A 20,985-nucleotide genomic window follows, 5' to 3' on the forward strand; every position below is an offset into this window, starting at 1 on the left:
TGCACACACGGGCATCACCGAAGTTGATCCAGGCTTGTGAGGTTGCTGAGAACCCGTCACCCCACATGGTGACTCAGGGCCCACCAGGTCGTCCCTGCCCATGGCTACATCCATACTGCAGCCTCCACTGCCCCCTGACTGCCCCCAGGCCTTGCCCTCCTGCAGCCCAGCACAACAGGGCAGTTCATCACCCTGGGCCCCTCACCCGGGGCCTGAGATGGGGGAGGGGGCTCTCATGCACCCGCAGCCACCTGCAGGCCAGTCTCCCCACTGCTGGAAGGAGCCTGAGCTTCCCAGTGGCTTGTTTAGGCCCCCAGCCCCCAATCCCCACTCCTGCCCACCACATGATGATGACCAGACACCTACAAGCGGCTAAACAGACGGGTCTCAGGATGACCCCTGGAGTGCAGCCTGCCTCCAGAGTGGCTTTTCTCCTTCCTGGAAATCACAGTGGGTGGGTGTTCCCCGTACCCTCATCTTTGGCCCGGCTCATTCTAAGGCCCACCCAGAGCATGCCCACCCTCCCCCCACACACGGGCTGCTGGCCCACCCTTGCCCACTGGCAGCTCCATGCACTCAGTTGTCCTTGTCTTCTCCAGAACTTTGCAGTGTGCTGTGCCAACTTTCAGAATGCCACTTGTCACTTAAGAAAGGAATGTATCTCAACTCATGGTTAGATTTTTTTCCAATGAGAATAAAAATAATCATATCTCAGGTTTTCTTCTTCCATTTATGGCTGCTTTTCTTTCCTTTTTTTTTTTTTTTTTTTTTTTTAAATCACTGGAACTCATCTTGGTGCCAAGAATGAGTCATCCAACTTTGCTTCTCTTTGAGGTGGTAATTTAGGTCTTCCCTGGCAACATGGTGCTCACGCCGGGTTATCTTAGACCATCTGGTTCCTGAGGGCTGCTGTGTGTCAGGAGCATGTCATTTCATTGACAGCACACCAGGACAGGTGTTAAAACAAATGGTGGCTATTTCTGCCTATCTGCTTTTCTCCTGTGACTTTAAAATCACCTTGTCTGTGTTCTCAGGTAAGGCATGTGTGGGCATCTGCTCCCTGCCTCAGGAGACTTTGTCTGTGCTCCTGTGTCATTTAAGCACAATTTTCATGTGGAACCTTCCTTGTTTGCTACTAGAAATTTTGTCATTGTTTTGTAGCTATTGAAAACATGACTGGGCCGCTTGGGTGGCTCAGTGGTTGAGTGTCTGCCTTTGGCTCAGGTTGTGATCCCAGGGTCCTGGAACTGAGTCCTGCATTGGGATCCCTGCAGGGAGCCTGCTTCTCCCTCTGCCTCTCTCATGAATAAATAAATAAAAAAAAAAACATGACCTTCCATTATATTTTGACTTTTCTGCTAATTTTGTGTTGTTAAAAACTTAGTTCTTTTTTTGGTCACAGCTTTTTATCGGCTTCTCTTAGATTTTCTGGGCTCATGATCACTTACCACAAGCAATCTCAACTCCTCTACGATTTCGTGGCTTCTCCCCCTGCCCCCCACTCCCCTACACCATTTGTTCGGCCACATAGGCCTTTCTCTGTAATGCTACCTGATGGACACAAAGGCAGACGTCAGCCTACTGGCTCAGCCCAGCGGGCGACTGTGATGCAGGAGGACAGGAGAGCTTCACTCCCGTCTGCCCTGCATCTGCATTTCTCTGTCCGTTGTCCTGGTCCTGGCCTGTAAGTTGCTAAAGAGTTATGAGGAATGTGTCGCTTGTATACCACAAGTTTTATTAATGTAATTTTAAGGCCAATTAAACTAATTTTATTCAGAGTAAGTCTACATTAAATTACAAGATTAACAATCTCTAGAAATAATGTAAAATTTAAGAAGTAGAAATCTAATTGGTCTTTTATAGACCACATATTATAGAATTGACAAGTGAAAATTTACAAATATAGAAATAGTGATACTTCAAGGGTGAGGATTTTCACATGGAAACCCCAAAGATGTCCTATTTTAAACACGCATGTTTCAAAAAGGGAGAAATTTTTAATAATTTAGCACAAAATTAAATTATATAAACTTGGTATATCCCAGAAAAATATTGCTTTAAACACTTATACCATGATCAAAATTCCTTTGGTAGCTTTTAATAAAAATGAAACATGCTATCATGTAAAATATAAAGTACTTTAAATGTTACCAGAAAAGTATCTTTGTTACAGTTACCATACTAACATCATCGTCCCCCTGCTCAACCTCACCTATACACACACAACATGAAACCAGGTGCCAACAAAATCCTTTTAATCTTTTGACAAAATAACCTCTGCTTCACAATATCAAGACTTTAAGTCTCCTATAAAACTTTTTACAGTGGTCACAGCACAGATAGCAACGGCTGTCCCTGCGCATGACTGTAAAAACAAACCAAACTTTATTAGAGCAATCGTACAAATACTGCAATTAAATCAAACAGCAGTTACCCCGATGCAAAAACAGGGGCTGCTAGACGCAATCTTAGAAGAGAGTAAACGCAAACACACTGTCCCCCAAACCCCTAAACAGAAAATTCACAAATAACTCAGTGGAAATAGAACAAAGACGTTGTGTGGGTTCACCGCAGCAAGCACACCTGACCCCATGTTGTCTCGGCACACAGGAGAGGTCTCACCAAGAAACCTCGCTCTAAAAAGTCAGTCATCAGAGCTTAGAATGTATGGAAAATAAAGGAAACAGATACCAGGATTAGGTTGCATAATCGATTAGCCAGTGTTTGACACCAACGGTTTCTTCCTAATGCTTGCCCACCACGGGCTCTTGTTTCTAGCCTATGCCTCCATCAGCTGAGAGAGCCTGCCTTCAGGAGTCTACTGGTCATCCCTGCAGCCCAAGAACACAGCAGGGAGGATCTTTCTAGCCATGTGTTCATGATCACACACACACACACACACACCCCAAACCAAACCTTCAGCTTTCTGCCACAAGAGCAACACCTCACAAAGGAAAAACCCCTTTATACAATGTCTTCTTGTCCAATCTCAGTCATTCTGCAATGGGGCAACAGAAACGATTGAAACACCAAAAAGAGTAAGAGGAAGGGCTGGTGGGAAAGATGCGTATGCTGTTTGCAAACCCTCAGACTTTGTGAAAGGGCGATCCGAGAATCAGCTCTTCTTCTAATCCCAAAGCCTCCATGCTGGCTCAATGTCAGAAGTCCTGGAAACAGCACAGAAGTGCTTCACTGCTCTGAAGATACATTCTAGTGTCTCGCTGAGAGAAAACAGCTGGCCGACACGTCAGGCCACGTAGTGGTACTGATTTGGATTGTCCTTGTCTCTCTCCATATAGTCTCTGTCTATGAGGGATTCAATTCTCTTTTTCAAATCTCCAGGCTAAAAAAGAAAAATAAAACCCTCCATTATAGTGGCATTTGGTTTACAAACACAGGGGAACGTAATAGATGCACTAAGTGTGTGGTTATAATTATGGACATACATCATACACAATTTAATTATGTCTCAGGGCATCTTCATCCTTAGTAAGGACATTTCTCCCTAAGTACTGTTACTGTGTTAATATATATTTACTATTTCTGCTCCATGGAAGTAGGTGACCCCAGATACCGAGGGCTCCAGTGCTGAATGGACAACACGGTGATAGGCTGTGCACGAAGGGTGGCTCCGGCTCTGCTGAGGTAGGAAGCGCCTTTCTATCAAAAGGCCTAACCTTCTATTCATTAATAAATCATACATTCACAAAATAGGAGACCAAGGCAGAATCACTGCTACGGCCACCGTACACCTCATCCACCAAGTCCTTTAACTACTGGGTCTCTCATCTGCACAGGGAAAATGAACACTCATTCTGGCTAGAGGTAGGGTTTCAGGACCGCGCAGGCACTACAGAGAACACAGCAGCCCTGGCTTGCTCAGGTAAGATAGCTCTGGCCTTATCAGTGTCTGCTCACTGATCTACCTCAACCTGACTTCCTCAGTGAGGGTGGAAGGGCAGCTGGTCTTCTACCAAATCAGACAACACAGAATCAGAGAACTTCCACACCAGAGGAACATGGGCAGGCTCAGGCACTGAAAAACCAGGTCTCACGAGAGTCCCAGACTTTCCAGGGGGAATGCACATGTTTTAAAGAGCTTTTCCTAATGCTTCCCTAACTTGTCAGTCCTCCACATATGTCCAGGGCAGTAGCTCCCAGTCCTAGAAACATGCACGGAGTCATAGTTTCAGGGTCGACTTTCTCGTGGACAGAAACAGGGAGAAATTATCAAAACACAAAATGCTCTGGGGCTTGCTGCTGCTGAACAAACAGCTGTTAGCAGGATTTCCTCAGAATCCCACAACATAATCTGAAGAGCTACACTACTGAGAAACACTGTCTGGAGTTCCACCACATGCCTCCCCTACCCCTGCTAAAAAGGCAACAAATACAACATCCCCTGCAGCTGGGAGTCTTAGGGAACTCTCTCATTCCTACGATGGGGACAAAGAGCATGTGGGATAAAGACCCTGCTATCACCATCACCTGCCAGTTTCTGACACTTGGTGAACACACAAAGGTACATTTGTGCAGTAAATGATTACTTGTGATGCAGGACAAATGATTCCAAAGTGTTAGAAAGTGATCATGCTCTTTCAAGGTTCAGTGTGATACTCCCAGTTAAGTTAATGTACATTTACCTTGACTGGAAATTTCAGCTGATTATACAATTCAGAAACTAGAAGATTATGACCAAGAGTCTTTCTCATCTTCATTATCCTGACAATAGCAGCGTCAATCTGATACTGTCTGTCCTGAAACACTCGTTCCGTGGTGCTGACTTGTTCCTCAACCTGTAGAGGCACACAAGACAGTGAAGTTTAAAGATATATTTCGGAGATACCTGATATTGTTGAGTTTGATGAGAAACTTCTGATGTAAACTTTGGGTAAATTCCGTTCTGTTATGCATTTTTATCCGTGCTTCCCAAGGACAGCACAACTTCAGTATCGAAACTTGAAAAATAATGTAACATTACGTTTCCCTTATAAAAAAGCTACAAAACACTATCAACTCTGTATAATCCTGAATTATATCCAGCAGCTCTGCAAAAACAAAACACAGGGCTATCAGAGTTGACTTAAAAAATGTGAGCTCTGCTCTACATCAGGAAACCTACTCATGTAACTAGTATCACAGGACTATCAAGGTGAGATGGTATGATCATCCTGACAGATGCCACAAGGGCACAGTAAAACTGAAAATCTATTCTTGATCTAAAACAAACTTTAACATATAAGGAGCAATTAAAAAAAAAAAAACCTGAATAGGATAAAAAGCAGTTAGTTATCAGAAGCAAACAGCAAATACTGGCAACAACTTCATGTTAGTTACAGAGCAACCTAGTGGAGGTCTACAGCTCAGAGGAGGTGCACGCGTATGAGGTAAGCATGTTTCAGAAAGACAGAAGCCAAGCTTTCCAAAGGGATCCATGACCCCAAAAAGGTTAGTGTTCCCTGTACTTAAAACAAATACACAAAGATAAATGGTGTTAATATTTACTGGCAATGACCAGTTATACATGTTCAATGGGAAAGGTCCCCTTTACAGGGTGCCAGCATTTCTTGACCCTTTGTGCCTTCCCCAAATCCTTCATAGGCCGGACCAATGTCTATATACCTGCCTCCTCAGACCTCACCTGGCTCAGCTTTGTCTTTGCTGGAAAGCCATCCCTGACCCGTGGTTATCAGATGGGGCTCTCCTGTACTTTACCTCAGTGTAACCAGTTCATCAGTGTGTAATCATTTAGTACCTGTCTGCTGAAAGTTGCTTGAAACAGAGACTTGTAAGAATATGTTATTGTTAATGGATGAATTCTCAGCGCTTCACAGAGGACCTGGCCCAGAGAGGGTGCTTAACAAGTATTTGCTAACTATCTGATAAACAAATATACAAGACTTCCCATAGAAACCTCTTATGAAAAGAGTTATATTCATATCGACAGAAACATGGATATGAATCAGATTTAGTATGGTAAAAATGAAAACTGAGAAGGGACACCTGGGTGGGTGGTTTAGTGGATGAGCGTCTGCCTTTGGCCCAGGGCGTGATCCCGGGATCTGGGACTGAGTCCCACATCAGGCTCCTTGTGGAGAGCCTGCTTCTCCCTCTGCCTGTGTCTCTCATGAATTAAAAAATAGAAAACTGAGAATTAGTGTAAATTAATTAAAAGAATCTGGGTGTTGGCTATTAAACAGATCAATAAAATTAAGAAACTGTCCCATAATATGTGAATTTAATATGTAACAAAGGTGATAATTCAAGCAAGTTGTCAGAGGATGCTATTTTCAATTCAGTTTTAGAAGAGGAAGTATAGTTAAGATTGCTTTTTGATATTAAAATAATTTATAAATTACACTCCTCAAAGAAAGCCTTAAATGTAAAAACTGTAAAGATACAAGTAATTATTTTTAAACGTTGGGGCAAAGGAAGATTTTTTTCCTAGGCATGACACCCAAGTCAGAAACCATAAAGGAAAAAAATATATTTGAGAACTTTAAAAAACTTCCACATGTAGAAAAAAATCTGAAAACACAAAATTATCTGTCACAAATGATGGTCAATCTCTTTAACATATAAAGAACATTTACTAACGTGAGAAAGAACATGCCAATAAATGTGCCAGTGACTTGAACAAACAATCAGACAAAATACAAATGGCTCACCATTAAAGAGCCACACCAACTTTTTCTGAAGTGCTTATAAGTGTTTGGCCAAGAGGTTTCACACACACTGTTCATTTAATTCACACAAGCTGAGGTGGTATTAGGTCTATTTTAAAAAACAAAGAATTGAGAATCAAAGACTACATACTTTGGATACACTACAAAATGGCATAAAGATGCTCAAAGAAATTCAAGCTAACATGGCAATGAACAGTTTTTGCCTGTAACAATAGGCTGGGCAAAGGGCAGGTGGAGGAGGGAGGGCTGGTCCTTTTGTGAAACTGACACTGAAACCTGGTGAAAACCTGTCCATTTGGCAAAGGGCTGTCAAACGAACAAAAGTACACGTTCTTTGACGCTGTAACTCCAGGGCAAAGATTTTATACTAAAGAAACAATCTAACAGGCACATGGGAATCTTGGTACCAGGATGTTTAATGTAACCTTATTTCCAGTAGAGAGGGAAGCAACTTAAATGCCTTTCCACAAGGGCACTGCCAACCTCCTGCAGATTCACATGACCAACTACTCTGCACCCATTAAAACCAAGTCCTGACATGGAAAGAATCCCATCATAAAGAATAAGAACAGGTTACAAAATGGTATAAACAAATGGCATACATGGAATAATTGTGTTAAAGAAAAAAAAAGATATATTTACATCATAGGAAAAAGCTGTTTGAGTGCAAATAAAGCGGCAGTAGGGATTATCTCTAGGAGAGAGAGAGAGGACAGTCCCACTTTGAAATTATAACTCCAAAACTGTACATCTTTTAGTCACTCTATCAGAAATTCCTAATATTAAAAAAGGATGCATCGAAGCATTTATGCATTTATATCTTTAACAAGTATGTCAAATTGCCCACTAAAAGCACCTTTTAAAAAATAGAAACATAAAAAGAATGCTTGTTTTGTCACATACTTGCCAACTCTGGATATTATCAAACTTTTAAACATTACCCAAATTGATGAAAAGTGGAATACTAATTTGAGTTAAAAAAATTACTGATGAGAATTAACATCTTTTATATAGTTTACTGGTCTTTTACATTTCTTTTCGTGTCATCTAAACTTATTTTCCAACTGGGCTACACCTGAACACCTCTAGGTAAGTGAAGCCACCAGTTTCTATTGCTGGGAGTGGAGAAAACTGTGATATACCACCTCCGATCAATTAAAGCTGTCCTTGTATTGTGTGAAGTAACTTCATGCCTTCAAAAGGCCAGGGGCCAGCTGGACACCCTGTTATGGAAGTGGGGACCAGGGGAGCCACTGTCCTTCTAGCCTGCAGGCATGACAACCCTTCTGGGGTACAAGGGCTTCCGCTTCCTATAGGAAGGGCCCGAGGGCAGTGGTCCAGAATCTGCTCCTGATACAAGACACCTGAGAATCCCATCAAAGCTACAGATACACTCCATCTACACAGACCACAGCTATGATTTCAGTGGGTCTGTGACACCCACAACCCTCACCAGTTCCGCCCCAGACCCTGGCTGAGACCAAGGATGAAATGTGCTGTGCAAAAATAAGGCAAGTGACTAGGTTCTGGATACCAAGCTCTCCACACTAACAGAATCCGGCATAAGAAGGTCTGACTACCACTCCACTTTTGTGAAGAGGGGTGCTGATGTACACACATTTGTTTCTCATGTTTGTCCCTACCTCGAATAACAAATTAATGAATGTTACTTTAAACGCTTTCAGGAGCACCCTGAAAGGACCGTAAATACTACAGGCCCCTTGGCGAGCACCCCGCAGGTAGAAAAAGGAAACCTGTACGTACAGTTTCCTTCATCTGGATCTGGTTGATCTTTATCCGAAACAACTTGTGCTTGAACTCTCCGTTGAACATGAACGTGTCTCCATCTTCCACCTCCTTCCCTTTGGGACTTTTAACCAGAACTCGTGCTTTGCCACAGGCCAGGGACTGTAATGTCCTTCGCAGCTCACTGTCCTCTGAATGGGGAGAAAACCAGGCCCCAGCCACCGTCAGAGTGAATCAGACACTCCAAAGGGCAAAAGAAGCCACGCTCTCAGGTGTGACCAGCAGAGACTGAGTCTGCATCTGCTCTTGAACAAATAGGTGTTTTAGGAACAAAGACATGCAGACACCACACATCCACCCAGAGCGGAGGATGCTTACCTATCCCCGTGGCCATTTTTATTTCTTCAAAGCTGAAGCCATCCCCTTCATTGAACATGAGAAGCACCAGTGTCTGGAAAAGGGACACCTGGAACTCCTTCTTTCCCTTAAAGAAAACAGGTGTATCATATATGAAGCTGTCTGAACAATCTCTGGAAAATTTTAGGTTTCTTTTTGCTCTCAAACTTTGTGGGGTGTGGGACTAGGAAATTACTAATCAGCCACCAAACAAGAAGAAATGAAGTAATTGATTATACAAGAATAAAATGACTCAATACTGCACTTGAAAATTCTTCTCTTGAAGGATTTTTTTTAAAGTAGTAAAGAAGTTCTTTAGTAAATGTTATTAAATGAGTATTACCATTACTTGAACTACCCATTGCTGATACCTGTCCAGCAGCACCCCCATGTCCCATTCTTAGCTCGTCAAAGTCCTTCTAATGGTGGTGGGAATGCCGCTGGAGGAGGCAGACACAGCATGAGATGCGGTGACTGAATATGTTTGGAAGAAGCAGGCAAAAGATCTAGCAGATGCCTTTGTGAAAAGATTTGAGTGAATGTGTAAGCACTCAGGTCATCATCATGAACTTGGCCTAGCCTCCTTCTATATGTCCCTGTGATTTACACAAACATGCAAATGGGACCTTGGGCTTCACACCATCTCCCACTCCTAGTCACAAAGTCCCCATGGCAGAGACCCAACATGCACGCAGTGGGCTCCATGTGGAGGACAGCTGCAGGGACTGGGTGAGGTTTTCACCCCACCCCCAGGACCAGCCTCAGGGAAAGAAGTGCAGCCACGCCATCTTCCTGCAGAAGGTCAGTTGTGCAGAGGCGGGTGAGGGCACGTGTAGTTTATATACATTGTGTATGTGCTTGTATGATCTATAGGATACCCTGCATTATTAGTGCATTGTAACAGCTAGCAAAATAGAAATCTTATAAATTTTTAAATTAGTGTATACAACTGAATTTAATTTACAAAACTGAAGTTAAAACCAGAATATGAAGGCATTGTTTGGTGACCTGCTTTTTCCTGCCATCAGTACATTGTATATACTTCCCTCTCCTATAACATCCCTTTTAATAACAGCGCTGCAACAAATAGGCTCGTTCATTAATCTGTGAAAAACGTCTCCTTAAGAGGAATTCCCAGAACTGACACTATAGTGATGAGAGGCTGCAGGTGTACGGCGAAAGCAGTTACCCTAAAGCTCATATGCTCTGTCTTGTGCTAGGGGGAGGCGCTGGTCCTTAAACTCTCAGCCTTAGTTGAACTGTCATCACAGATAGTGTAGTGTCTGCTACAGTTTAATCTGTACTCCGTGGACCGGCAGAGAAGTGGAACATATGTCATTGAATTTGGTTTCTTAGTCTTGCTTCCATGAGTTGCCTCTACACATCCTTTGATCTTTTTTCTTTTCTTTTCAAAATACGGAATGCTTCACCAATTTGTGGGTCATCCTTGTGCAGAGACCATGCTAATCTCTGTACCGTTTCAATTCTAGTCTATGTGCTGCTGTAACCAGCATACCTTTGCTCTTTTCTCAGATAAATGCTTTTCTACTTCCATTGACTTCTTATTGACTTTTATTGATTGGAATATTAATCCTTCAACTATTTAATTTTATTGACCCAGAAAAGCCAGTGCTGAGTTTTACTGAATAACAACCTCTTCCTTTGTTTGCTACCAAAGTTCAACCACAATGTAAAAGATTCTAGTAACATATTTATAAAAAGTAAATGAAATAGACAAACTTACTTCCTTAAACTCTGCTTTTAAAACAGCATGACCCAATGTAGTTTGCCATTGAAGTTTCCTACCACTGTGCTTTCCGAGATAAAATGTCTTAAATACTTCCTGAAGTTTAATCATCTGCCAAGCAAAGGAAAACAACAAATGTAATTATGCTAAACACTGTTCATCTAAAGAACCACATATTGCTCAATTTCAAAGATTTAACAGTTTTTCACAACTGAATGAAAAAATCAGTTCTATATTTTGACAGTTATTTTTCTGGATTATTCTTTTTTTTTTTTTTTTTAAAAGGTTTTTATTTATTTTTTCATGAGAGACATAGAGAGAGGCCAAGACACAGATAGAGGGAGAAGCAGGTTCCCTGTGAGGGTGTGGGGGGTGGGGAGTGGCGATGTGGGACTCAATCCTAGGACCAGAATCACGCCCTGAGCCAAAGGCAGAAGCTCAACCACTGAGCCACACAGGTGCCCCTTTCTAGATTACTCTATGACCATGAAGATGTGCACCACTCTAGCACAACAGGGTTTTCCTCTCACATGGGATGCTACCTGAAGTGATACCTAATGTACCAACAGGCTGTGGTCTGCAGTCTCCACACCTCCCACTGGGGCTCCCCTGGCCAGTGGCATATATAATGAACGTTATATATATATTCCAGAGGCCATCCCTAGGTAGAGACACTGTCTGCAGGCCCAGCTATAGCCTGACAGGTCTCGGGCTCCCTGCCTGCTCTCATGCCAGGACTCTGGTGTTGCGCCACTGGACTGGTGCTGTCAAACGCTGGAAGCCTGCTGCACACCCCGTCTTCCACTCTTTGCTCGGCTCCCTGGATGTCCCCACCACTCTGCACCCAGGACAGCTGATGGTCTGTGCTGCTTCAAGCTTCAACTAGTGAGATGATCCTGCCCTCTGTGACACTCATTGCTTAGACCTCTGTGTCTCTGCCCCGTGTCCACTCCTGAGCCCTCCTCGGTTTGTCTATCTACCCTGAACACAGTGGCACCCTCAGCTCACGGCCCTGTGCACTCTGCTCATTCCCTTGTCAGTGTCCTTGGCTACTTCCAGGTTCTTAGAATAAAGAGTAAAACTCTCCCGAGGCTTGCCAAGGTCCCTTCCTTCTGAACTGCTAACTGCACTGGCCTGGCCTGTGCCTCTTCTGCCTGACAAGGGCACCATACTGTCCTCCCTTGGGCTTCCACTTGGGAACCTGCCTCCATAACCATGCCCACTTATCTTTAAGAGCTCCTTCCTCACAGAGATCTTCTCCAAGTGCTCTGCTCTGATAGCATTTATAGCAACTTGGGATGGTCCCTCTGGACAGAGACAAAAACATGATCCGAGCACACCCTGGAGTATCGCTCACCCTTAAAAAGGAAGAAAGTATGACATGGGCTGCAGCATCGATGGGCTTTGAATACAGGATGCCAAGTGTAAGTAGTGAGACACAAAAGGCCACAAAATGTGATTCTAATTCTGTTAATACCCAGAGCAGGCAAATCCAGAGACAGCAGGTTAGTGGATGCCCAGGTCTGGGTGGCTGGAATTGGGAGGCAGTGCTCGCTAAGTGCAGGGTTCTGTTTGGATGATGACAAACTTCTGAGCCAGTCAAAGGTACAGCTCAAAGTGGTAAACTGTTGGTACACTCTGCCTACCATTTATTTATTTATATGTGTATTGTAGGTATATTTTTAAAAAGACACAGTATGGTAGGTCTCACGCATCTTTTGCTAGAAAACAAAAAATTAGTAAAAATCCACAAAGGGCCTATGAGGTGCCCCAGCACCCAGATGTAGGATAGTGTGAACACCGTGGCAAGTAAGCGAGAGTCTGAGAGTTCACACAAATGCAGAGAAAGCTGCGGGGCATCACAATGAAAGTGGACTCAGGCAGGAATTCCCAGCAGGAAAGTCTGATGGGGAAAAGGTTTATGTGGTCTTGAAATATCTTCCCACAGATTACTTCTAAATTACAAAAGGAAGAATACTAACCACATTCAAGAAAACAGCTAACACCTTAACCAAGTGATGATATAGACCACCCACCACCACCACCACTGACAGGGGCACACGGACAGCATTAGCATGCTGAGCAAATCCATGTGGGATTCTGGTTGGACAAGCACAGCCTGAATTCAATCACAAACATCCCATGGAGAGAATTCATGAAAACTGCATGTGGCTTTGAAACACATGAGTGTTAAGAAACGGAAAGAGGGCAGTGAAGCTGTTACAGCTGACTGCAGTGTGGGGTCTGGGCTGCATCTGGACAAAATCAGAGGACTACACGTGGGATGAAATTACTACAGCAGCATCAAGCGCCTGACTCAACAACATGCCCTGGTAAGTACCTCAGAAGTATTTAGGAGATAGCCTTTCCCAAGGCAGGAATGTTCCACCCATCCATGCAAAGAGAATGAGCACCATAGGAGGGCTGGAAACACAGCCAACAGGTTGTGAGGATGCTTTGAACTATTCTCACAAAGTCCCTGTAGTCTGAACTATCTTGAAAAAAGCGAAAAAACTCGGCAGGGCCACAAGAGGCACAGCCAGGGTGGATGTGTCCGGCCTGGTGAACGCTGTGAGGTGGTAGGTGAGTGCGGGTGTTCTGATGGAGGCTCCGCTTGGAAGTGACACATGGAGGTTCTGGAGCTACAGGGCCAGCAGGCAGCTTAGTACAGAGCCTTTGCATCTGTAACAGCAGTCGCATACCCCACAGGGTGGGGACTCAGGTACCAGCGCAATCTAGGGTACTGAGCTCGGGACGTCCTCATGCACTCAGGCCCAGGGCTCTGGGAACATTAGTGTCCAGAGGAGAGGCAGGAGAAAAACAGATGAAGATGTGCAACATAGTATGTCAACTGTGCTTCAACAGTAAATGAAAAACAAACAAAAAGAATACAAAAGCAATCAGTGGGGTCAGAAACAGAAGAAAATCCTGAAAGACATGGTCTTGGACATGGAACAAAAAGCCCCAACAGGGCTGTTTCCCACCCGGGCTCCCAATTCCTGCAACTCCACACTGTTCTGGGCCCTTTGCAGGAGACCCTCAGCCCTGCATTTCTATTTCCCGGTCCCACACCAGAAGCAGCCCTCTTCCACGTCACCTAGTATTAGAATGAATGGTGAAGAGATTTTAAGTTCCCAAGCCTAGGATCCTCCCTCCTGTCTGTAAATCCTCAGCATGCCTAAAGCTGTGGCTGACCTACAAAGCCCTGAGCAGGGGCGCCCATGAGACCCGCAGTGCCCACACCAGGACGGAATGACAACTGCCAAGTAGTGCCGTACCAGTGCCGTTATCGTCTTGATGGTCAGCCAGGGAACTCGGGGGGTGAGAAGGAGCCAGACGGGGACACAGACATTCACTGAGCAACAATGCCTTCCAGAGACCACAAGGACACTGATCTTTGTGTGATTTGAAAAACCCTCTCATGGGATGCCTGGGTGGCTCAGCGGTTTAGCACCTGCCTTCAGCCCAGGGCGTGATCCTGGAGTCCCGGGATCGAGTCCCACATTGGGCTCCCTGTGTGGAACCTGCTTCTCCCTCTGCCTGTGTCTGCCTCTCTCTCTCTCTGTCTCTCATGAATAAATAAATGAAATCTTAAGAAAGAAAAGAAAAACTCATTAAATATTTTGTGACAGATGTCTGTGCACGTGTGTGTTTAAGAAGTCTACAGTGCTTTGGCAGCACCAATATACGAAACAAAAGGACAACGTTCTCTGAGACACTTACTTCCGGGGTTAAATGCACTTCCATTGGTGTGTAGGTTGGCCAGTATCCCATCGTAAGTATATTCACTGTTAGATCTATAGACCCTGGGTCGCTTTGATTCTGCATATACTAAAAACAAAAAAGATGAAGATTAAGTAACTATTGTAGAATATCATCAAAAATAGCAAGTTCATAGAAAGGTAAATGGTGTAATTTTCACACAGCACAGTATCATATTTACTTAAATTTTGTTATGTTATTTTAGGGATTTTCTTTTTCCTTTTGAATTTAAGTCATTCAAATATGTGAGACATGAGTAGTGTCATTTTTAAGGCTGAGGGCTTTACATGATTTACATTATCACCTCACATAACTTAAAATGGGATAGAGTTTATATACAGCTGTTTTACTTTGGGGAAAAAAAAAAAAAAACCAGCTTGCCTGTTTGAACTGGACCATGATGTCCTTGGAGAGTTCCATGTCCTTGAACATGCCTTCCAGCTTGCTGGTGAAAGCGGCGCCGCATTCTGGGACATAAGTGGAGAGCATCAACACCACCAGGGACAACGCCCAGCACAGAGGAAGGACAGACCCCGGGTCCCACATGCTTACCATGCTTTAGTTTTGACAACATAGATTTTTCAGCATCAACTGAGGCGCTTTTTCCAACAAGGAGTCTTTTTGCCAAATCTTTTTTATAAAATGCTTCAAAGACATCTTTCCCTATTTATAACCAAATGAGAACGACAGAATACATCAGTTAATCTGCAAATATTCACTGTGGAAACTCTAAGTGTTTATTCTACTGCAAGCAGCTCTAACTTGGAAGACAGTGACATTTCCACAAAATAATACTTGCAATTGGTGGGCGGCCATCCCTCTATTTCCTGTGTTAACATGGAAGTGGAAATGTCTCAATTTTTCTCAAGAAAAGACAGGGCCCCAGTACAGATGGACTAGGTAACCTTTTCTCCATGCTCAATGTTAACAGAAATAGCGTAGAGCATGTCTCACCGTGAATGAACCGGAATATTATCATGACCTTGTCAAGAATCCTTTCCAGCTCTTCGTCTGTTGCTTCTTTATTACCCGCTCTCAATTTTGAATCAACATGCTTTGCTGTGAGATTAAAAGTGTAAGTTATTTGAAGGGTATTTGTTATATAATACATTTTCTAAAAAAAAAAAAAAAAAAAAAAAATCTTTAATTTTTATAAGCAAAAAAGCAGAGACAGCAACACTCTGGAACCTTCCCAAAATGACATTATTATATGATAAAAGGCAGATAATCTGATTTTCTAAGTGAAGGATTTTCAAGTCACGTTGAGAATACTTTACGCGCTTGGGTTTCACAACACACCGTTGCTCCAGGGATTGGAACGCCCCCTGAGATGCGGCACCCCTGAACACAGGGATGTTCAGGGGGTTCTTACTGCTGAGACCACATAGATCAACCATGGCTTCTAGAAACTCAAACCCCAAGAGTTAAATATCCATCTTTGGAGAAACCACAATCATAAAGTGGCACAAAGGCCAAACTACACTGCCTTGTGAATTTGTTGTTGTTGTTGTTTTTTTAATTAAAATATTTTTTTAAAGTAATTTCTACATTCAAGGTGGGGCTCGAACCCACAACCCTGGGATGAAAAGTTGCAGGCTCCACTGCCTGAGCCAGCCAGGGGCCCCGCTTCTTGCTACTTTTATTAGTTTTTCCTTCACAATATTTTTATTATGAAATACTCTTAGCATACACTAAAGTAGGAAAATGTATAAGGAACCCCACGTTCCCATCACATATCCTCAACAGTAATCAATAAGCCCAATGTTGAATTACTGTATTTACTAACTACTTCTTTCTTTGCTCTTTGCCTAAAAACTTCAACTAGTGAGAGGCTGTGAATCCTGAAATATGTTTTGGTATTAGGATGACATAATTATATACAGTGGTAATTTAAAAACTGTTTTATCTTAAACCATGTTATCTTCTAGGACTTTATCCAATTTTATCCTACTTTAGTACTGATGAGAGGATGCAAAGGTAAATACACTCGAGATTATCAAGTCATCCTCATAACACAGAGATATTCGTATAGAACAAATCCTCTTCATCCAGTTTCTGAGCACAAATTACTCGCTGTCATCAAGACAGAAACAGGGTTCATTTTACCAAATACAGTTCTGGAGTTACTAGTATAGCAAATGCATATGAAAATAAAATTTTTGTCTTCCTTGACCTCAAGATTCAAGTATAGCAAATTTTTGTCTTCCTTGACCTCAAGCTTCAAGTATAGCAAATGCATGTGAAAATAAAATTTTGTCTTCTTGACCTCAAGCTTCATCTTTATAAAACTGCTACTATGTTCACCCTTCCTTATAGAAGTACCACGTGCTTATATGTATATGTAATATATACACGTTTTTAAAAAAATGTGTCCTCATTAGATATAACACAAATCCTTCCCCATCCTCCCCAAGAGGAGCTTAAATATTCTGGGGAAAAAAATTTATTTGTCTTATTTTCCCATATTAAACTTATGTATGGAAGTATGTTTTTCTACCTATCAGCTCTGCGGGTTTATTTGGCCTCTTGTTGATGAATGTTTCAAAGGATTCCTTCATCAAGTTGATGAACTTCTCGTTCCTCTGGAAGCACACTTCTATCACATGGTCCACCCGATCTTTAAAATCCAGCAGATCTTGTACCATATCTTTGTCTTTTTCAGGATTGATAACAATTGTTGTCCCAAAAGTCTACAAGAACACACACACACACCAATTCATCAACAGGCAATGATATCACACATTTTCATCCTGCTATCAAACAACCATAATACTTTAATTTAAATTAATTACTGTTGCTGTTAAATACTAAATAATTTCAAAAGTTTCACAGACTCAGCCCACATTCAAAATATTATGTGACTATACACAATTAATGCTTCAGTGTTACAATTCTGCTTCTGAAAGAATTTATAAATTAGTGTTTATTATTAAAAAAACCTTTATCCTATGAATTCCTCAAACACAAGTTCCCATGAACCTAACACAACCACTTGGACTTCTTGACTATAGTATTTTTACTCCCCCACTGCTAACCAAGAATAGCCCAGCTGTTAGCCTGTATTTTTAATTCAAAAATGCTATATTCAACATCACCAAAAGTCTGTATGTGACAGTAATAGCTGCTTCAGGATATACACTACCAGATGATATAAACTGTGCTAGGTTACAATTACTACTATTTAATGTGTTTCAAAAGGGAGAGACGCAGGTTGCAAATGCAGGCACTGTGCTCAGCCCCAGGCCAGCAGACAGGGATTTATTGCTGCCCTAAGTGCAGTCTCAGCCACTCTGAGGATGGAGTCCTAGAGCAGTCCATCACTGGGCTTGCCAGCACGAGTGAGGTGCTCTACCAGATCCCTGCTGTCCTCTAAGGAAGGTGACCTTGCTGTAGCCAACTGTTCTTCACTAGAATACCTTCCTTGTTCTGCCCCCGCCTGCCTAGTCTTCTGTATCATCCTGCTCTCCAAGGCTCCTTTCTATCTGTATGCAGTGTTCATGAGTCCCTAAATAAAGCCAGTAAGATCTTCAAAATTTCTTCAACCAAATTTTGTCTTTTATCAGAAATAATATACATATTTTTGGAAAACTGGTTTCCATAGCATATACATACATATTCATGTGTCATATATGTAAGTGGAGGCAGATTATTGGTGAAGAGGTACAAATGAAACTGGCACAGAGACCTTCTGGAGAGGGACACAGTGTGACCAGCAGAGCTGGGACTTTCTACTCTGTGCCCTTCTGAACCAACAGCATTTAAAAATGACACACACGCACGCTGCCAAGGTTCAGCTTTCCTGTGATAATCCCACACTGTGGGTTCCTGTCATGGTGTAAGAGCTGATCCTTGGTGGACACTGAGGAATGGTGGTCACCTCACTCATTTTGATGACCCAGATTGAACTGTGCGAAGGTAAGAACCTCCTGTGCTTGGCACATGTCCCTGCTCCCCAAGGGCTCCTCATCAGCAACACCCTCGTCCTCCATTAGACTTTCCATAATACCCAGGTCTTCGGCTGATCTGACAGAAGTTGGTTATGAATTTTGGCTCCAAAGTCTCCGAGGGTGTGGTACCCCTGGGCATGAGCTTTCCACGTGTAGATAATGAAGTTTTAGGACCGACTATACCATAAAGCCACATGCAAGCTTCCCATTATCCCTTCTATTTAACTGATTTTTTTTCTTGTGATAATTATAGACTCACATGCAGTAAAAAGAGTTAAAAAGATCCCTTACACACTTTGCCCAGCTCCCCATGATGCTAACATTTGGCAAAATGATAGACCAGCATCACAGTTGAGGTACGGGCACAGGTACTCTGCACCCATCTTCTCCAGGCTGCCCTATTTTTATCTGTCTCCCGTGTGTGTACTGTTCTCTGGACTTGTTGCCGGGGCAGCCTTGTGCACCCATCATCGTGATCAGGCACTGAGCACCAGCACAAGAGCCATCCTGCTGCTTTCCCATAACCACACGCTAACGTGCCACAGAAACATCACAGTATTGTGAAAGTGACAGTCCTGGGTGGCCAGGAAATGAAGCGGCACACACACCAAATGTGTTATCATTCTCATGAGCAAAGGCATGGGATGTTTAAAAAGCAGATTCACAGAAAGGGTGACTCTCTGAAAATTGTGGTTGTAACTGGAATGGAGCCTAGGCAGACAACGAATAGAAGACCTTCACTGCACCTGGTTGTAGGTGCTGCTCATAATCTTGATGTCATCTTAAAAAAAAAAAAAAAAAAAAAGGTTTGTACCAGTGATCTGGAAAGAAATAAGAAATGGAAGACCGCTATCCACCCAAGCACCTGCCAGGAGAGAAATATGGTGTCTCCAGATTGCCCAGGTCCTCTGCCAGATGCCACATACCATGGAGGTAGGACACCTGCCCTACCCGAGGTATAGTTGTTACCCCACTGAGACGGCCCCACACACCTTAATGTACTCGCTCCAGTGCTGCAGCAGGATCTGCTGCCCACCCTTCACACGGCTGAATAGCTGGTACATCTGAGTGAGGTCGGGCACTCTGTTCTCATCAAGCAGGTGGTCAAGCCCTGAGATCACACAGCAAACGTGAGCACATCCCATCAGCAAGTCAGCATTAGAACTAAATCTTATTTTTAGGGGGATCCCTGGGTGGCTCAGTGGTTTAGCGCCTACTTTAGGCCCAGGACGTGATCCTGGAGTCCCGGGATCGAGTCCCACATCAGGCTCCCTGCATGGAGCCTGCTTCTCCCTCTGCCTGTCTCTGTCTCTCTCATGAATAAATAAATAAAATGAAAAAAACAAAACAAAACAAAAAACTTATTTCTACGCAGGCACATTAATCTCCAGAATCCGAGACAGACCCTGTCAGGCAGGGCTCATTTTCTGAGCAGGTGGGTGGGTATGTTCCTTAATTCCTCAGGTCACGGAAGCCCTGGTCTCACTAATTCAGGGGCTTGAGCAGCACTCCCTGATGGGATCCGGCACCTCACTGCCCCTTCTTACCTCTGATCTAGTTTATCACTCAGAAAGCAGATCTGTCAAAGGGGGAGTTACCAAGTCTCATCTTTCAGCTGATTATTTTTCTAATAATCTAGAATTTATAATTCTGGGCCTTTCTATGACTAAGCTTAAGGTCTCCATATCTTGAAACAAATCTTGTAGCTCCAACATGACTTTTATTTTTTTTATTTTTTTTTTATTTTTATTTTTTTATTAAATGGTAACTTTAAATACACCAACTACAAATGTTCTATAAGATGAGACTATGCTCACTCTGCTTTCCGGGGTACTAAGCACACAGTTGAGGGGCAGAAATCAATAAGAGGAGCAGACTGTGTGAACCTCCTTCACAGCCACACAGCAGCAGGCACACAGTGGCAGCTACAGTCACTCCTTCCCAGGCTGCTCTTCCAGAGCCCCACGAGGGACAGGGTGTGGGAGAGAAGCCTGCCCAGTTAGCAAGGCCACGTGTTTGCTCTCCTAGCTGCTGGTTCTTCCAGAAGACACAGGATGGAAAAGTGTATCCTGGCCTAAGTCTCCAGCCTCTTGGCAGTTCAACTGGCATCCAGCTGCATGGAGACCCTGGGAAGATGCCTGGTGACAATCTAAGGGCCTGTCCAAGCAGCCTATGCCCATGAGCACAAACCCAGTGAAGGAGAATGAGCGCCCGGCAAGGACACAGCCGCAAGGTGTGTGTGGTTGGGAGGGTCTCTGGCAGCTTCGAGTGAGACAGCATTCCATGGGATTTCTATCAGAGGTGGTTCATGATTTCTCTGAACTCACTTTCCCTGAGGGCTAACGTGTTCCTCTTTCTTTTCTTTCTTTCTTTTCTTTTTCTTTCTTTCCTTCCCTTCTTTCTCTCTCTTTTTCTTTCTTTCTTTCTTCCCTCCCTCCCTCCTTTTCTTTCTTTCTTTCTTTTTTCTTCTTTAAAGATTTATTTATTTATGAGAGACGGAAAGAGAGAAAGAGAAAGAGAGAGAGAGAGAGAGGGAGGGAGGGAGGGGGAGGGAGGGGGAGGGAGGGGGAGGGAGGGACAGAGACATAGGCAGAGGGTGAAACAGGCTCCTCAAAGGGAGCCCAATGTGGGACTCAATCCTGGATCCCAGGATCACAACCTGAGCTGAAGGCAGGCGCCCAACTGCTGAGCCACCCAAGTA

At 43.4% G+C, this 20,985-nt stretch overlaps 1 protein-coding gene and 1 non-coding gene across 2 annotated transcripts in view; both read right to left on the reverse strand.

Moving 5' to 3' along the window:
- Positions 1-2,068: 2,068 nt before the first annotated feature.
- The window catches only part of CUL4A (cullin 4A), a 43,231-nt gene continuing 24,314 nt past the window's right edge, over positions 2,069-20,985 (reverse strand). The window contains exons 10-20 of the mRNA XM_041730901.1: positions 19,277-19,395; positions 16,835-17,027; positions 15,292-15,396; positions 14,890-15,000; positions 14,719-14,804; positions 14,299-14,406; positions 10,573-10,686; positions 8,811-8,916; positions 8,451-8,623; positions 4,644-4,796; positions 2,069-3,343 (exon numbers count right to left, since the gene is read on the reverse strand). Coding sequence (XP_041586835.1) covers positions 3,248-3,343; positions 4,644-4,796; positions 8,451-8,623; positions 8,811-8,916; positions 10,573-10,686; positions 14,299-14,406; positions 14,719-14,804; positions 14,890-15,000; positions 15,292-15,396; positions 16,835-17,027; positions 19,277-19,395 — 1,364 coding nt within the window. The 3' untranslated portion in view covers positions 2,069-3,247. The remainder of the gene's footprint in view (positions 3,344-4,643; positions 4,797-8,450; positions 8,624-8,810; positions 8,917-10,572; positions 10,687-14,298; positions 14,407-14,718; positions 14,805-14,889; positions 15,001-15,291; positions 15,397-16,834; positions 17,028-19,276; positions 19,396-20,985) is intronic.
- LOC121477219 lies at positions 10,239-10,342 on the reverse strand. The gene has a single exon (XR_005984148.1). It is a non-coding gene; the product is annotated as a U6 spliceosomal RNA (small nuclear RNA).

Source organism: Vulpes lagopus, chromosome 16, assembly GCF_018345385.1.
Source record: "Vulpes lagopus strain Blue_001 chromosome 16, ASM1834538v1, whole genome shotgun sequence".
Classification (NCBI taxonomy): Eukaryota; Metazoa; Chordata; class Mammalia; order Carnivora; family Canidae; genus Vulpes; species Vulpes lagopus.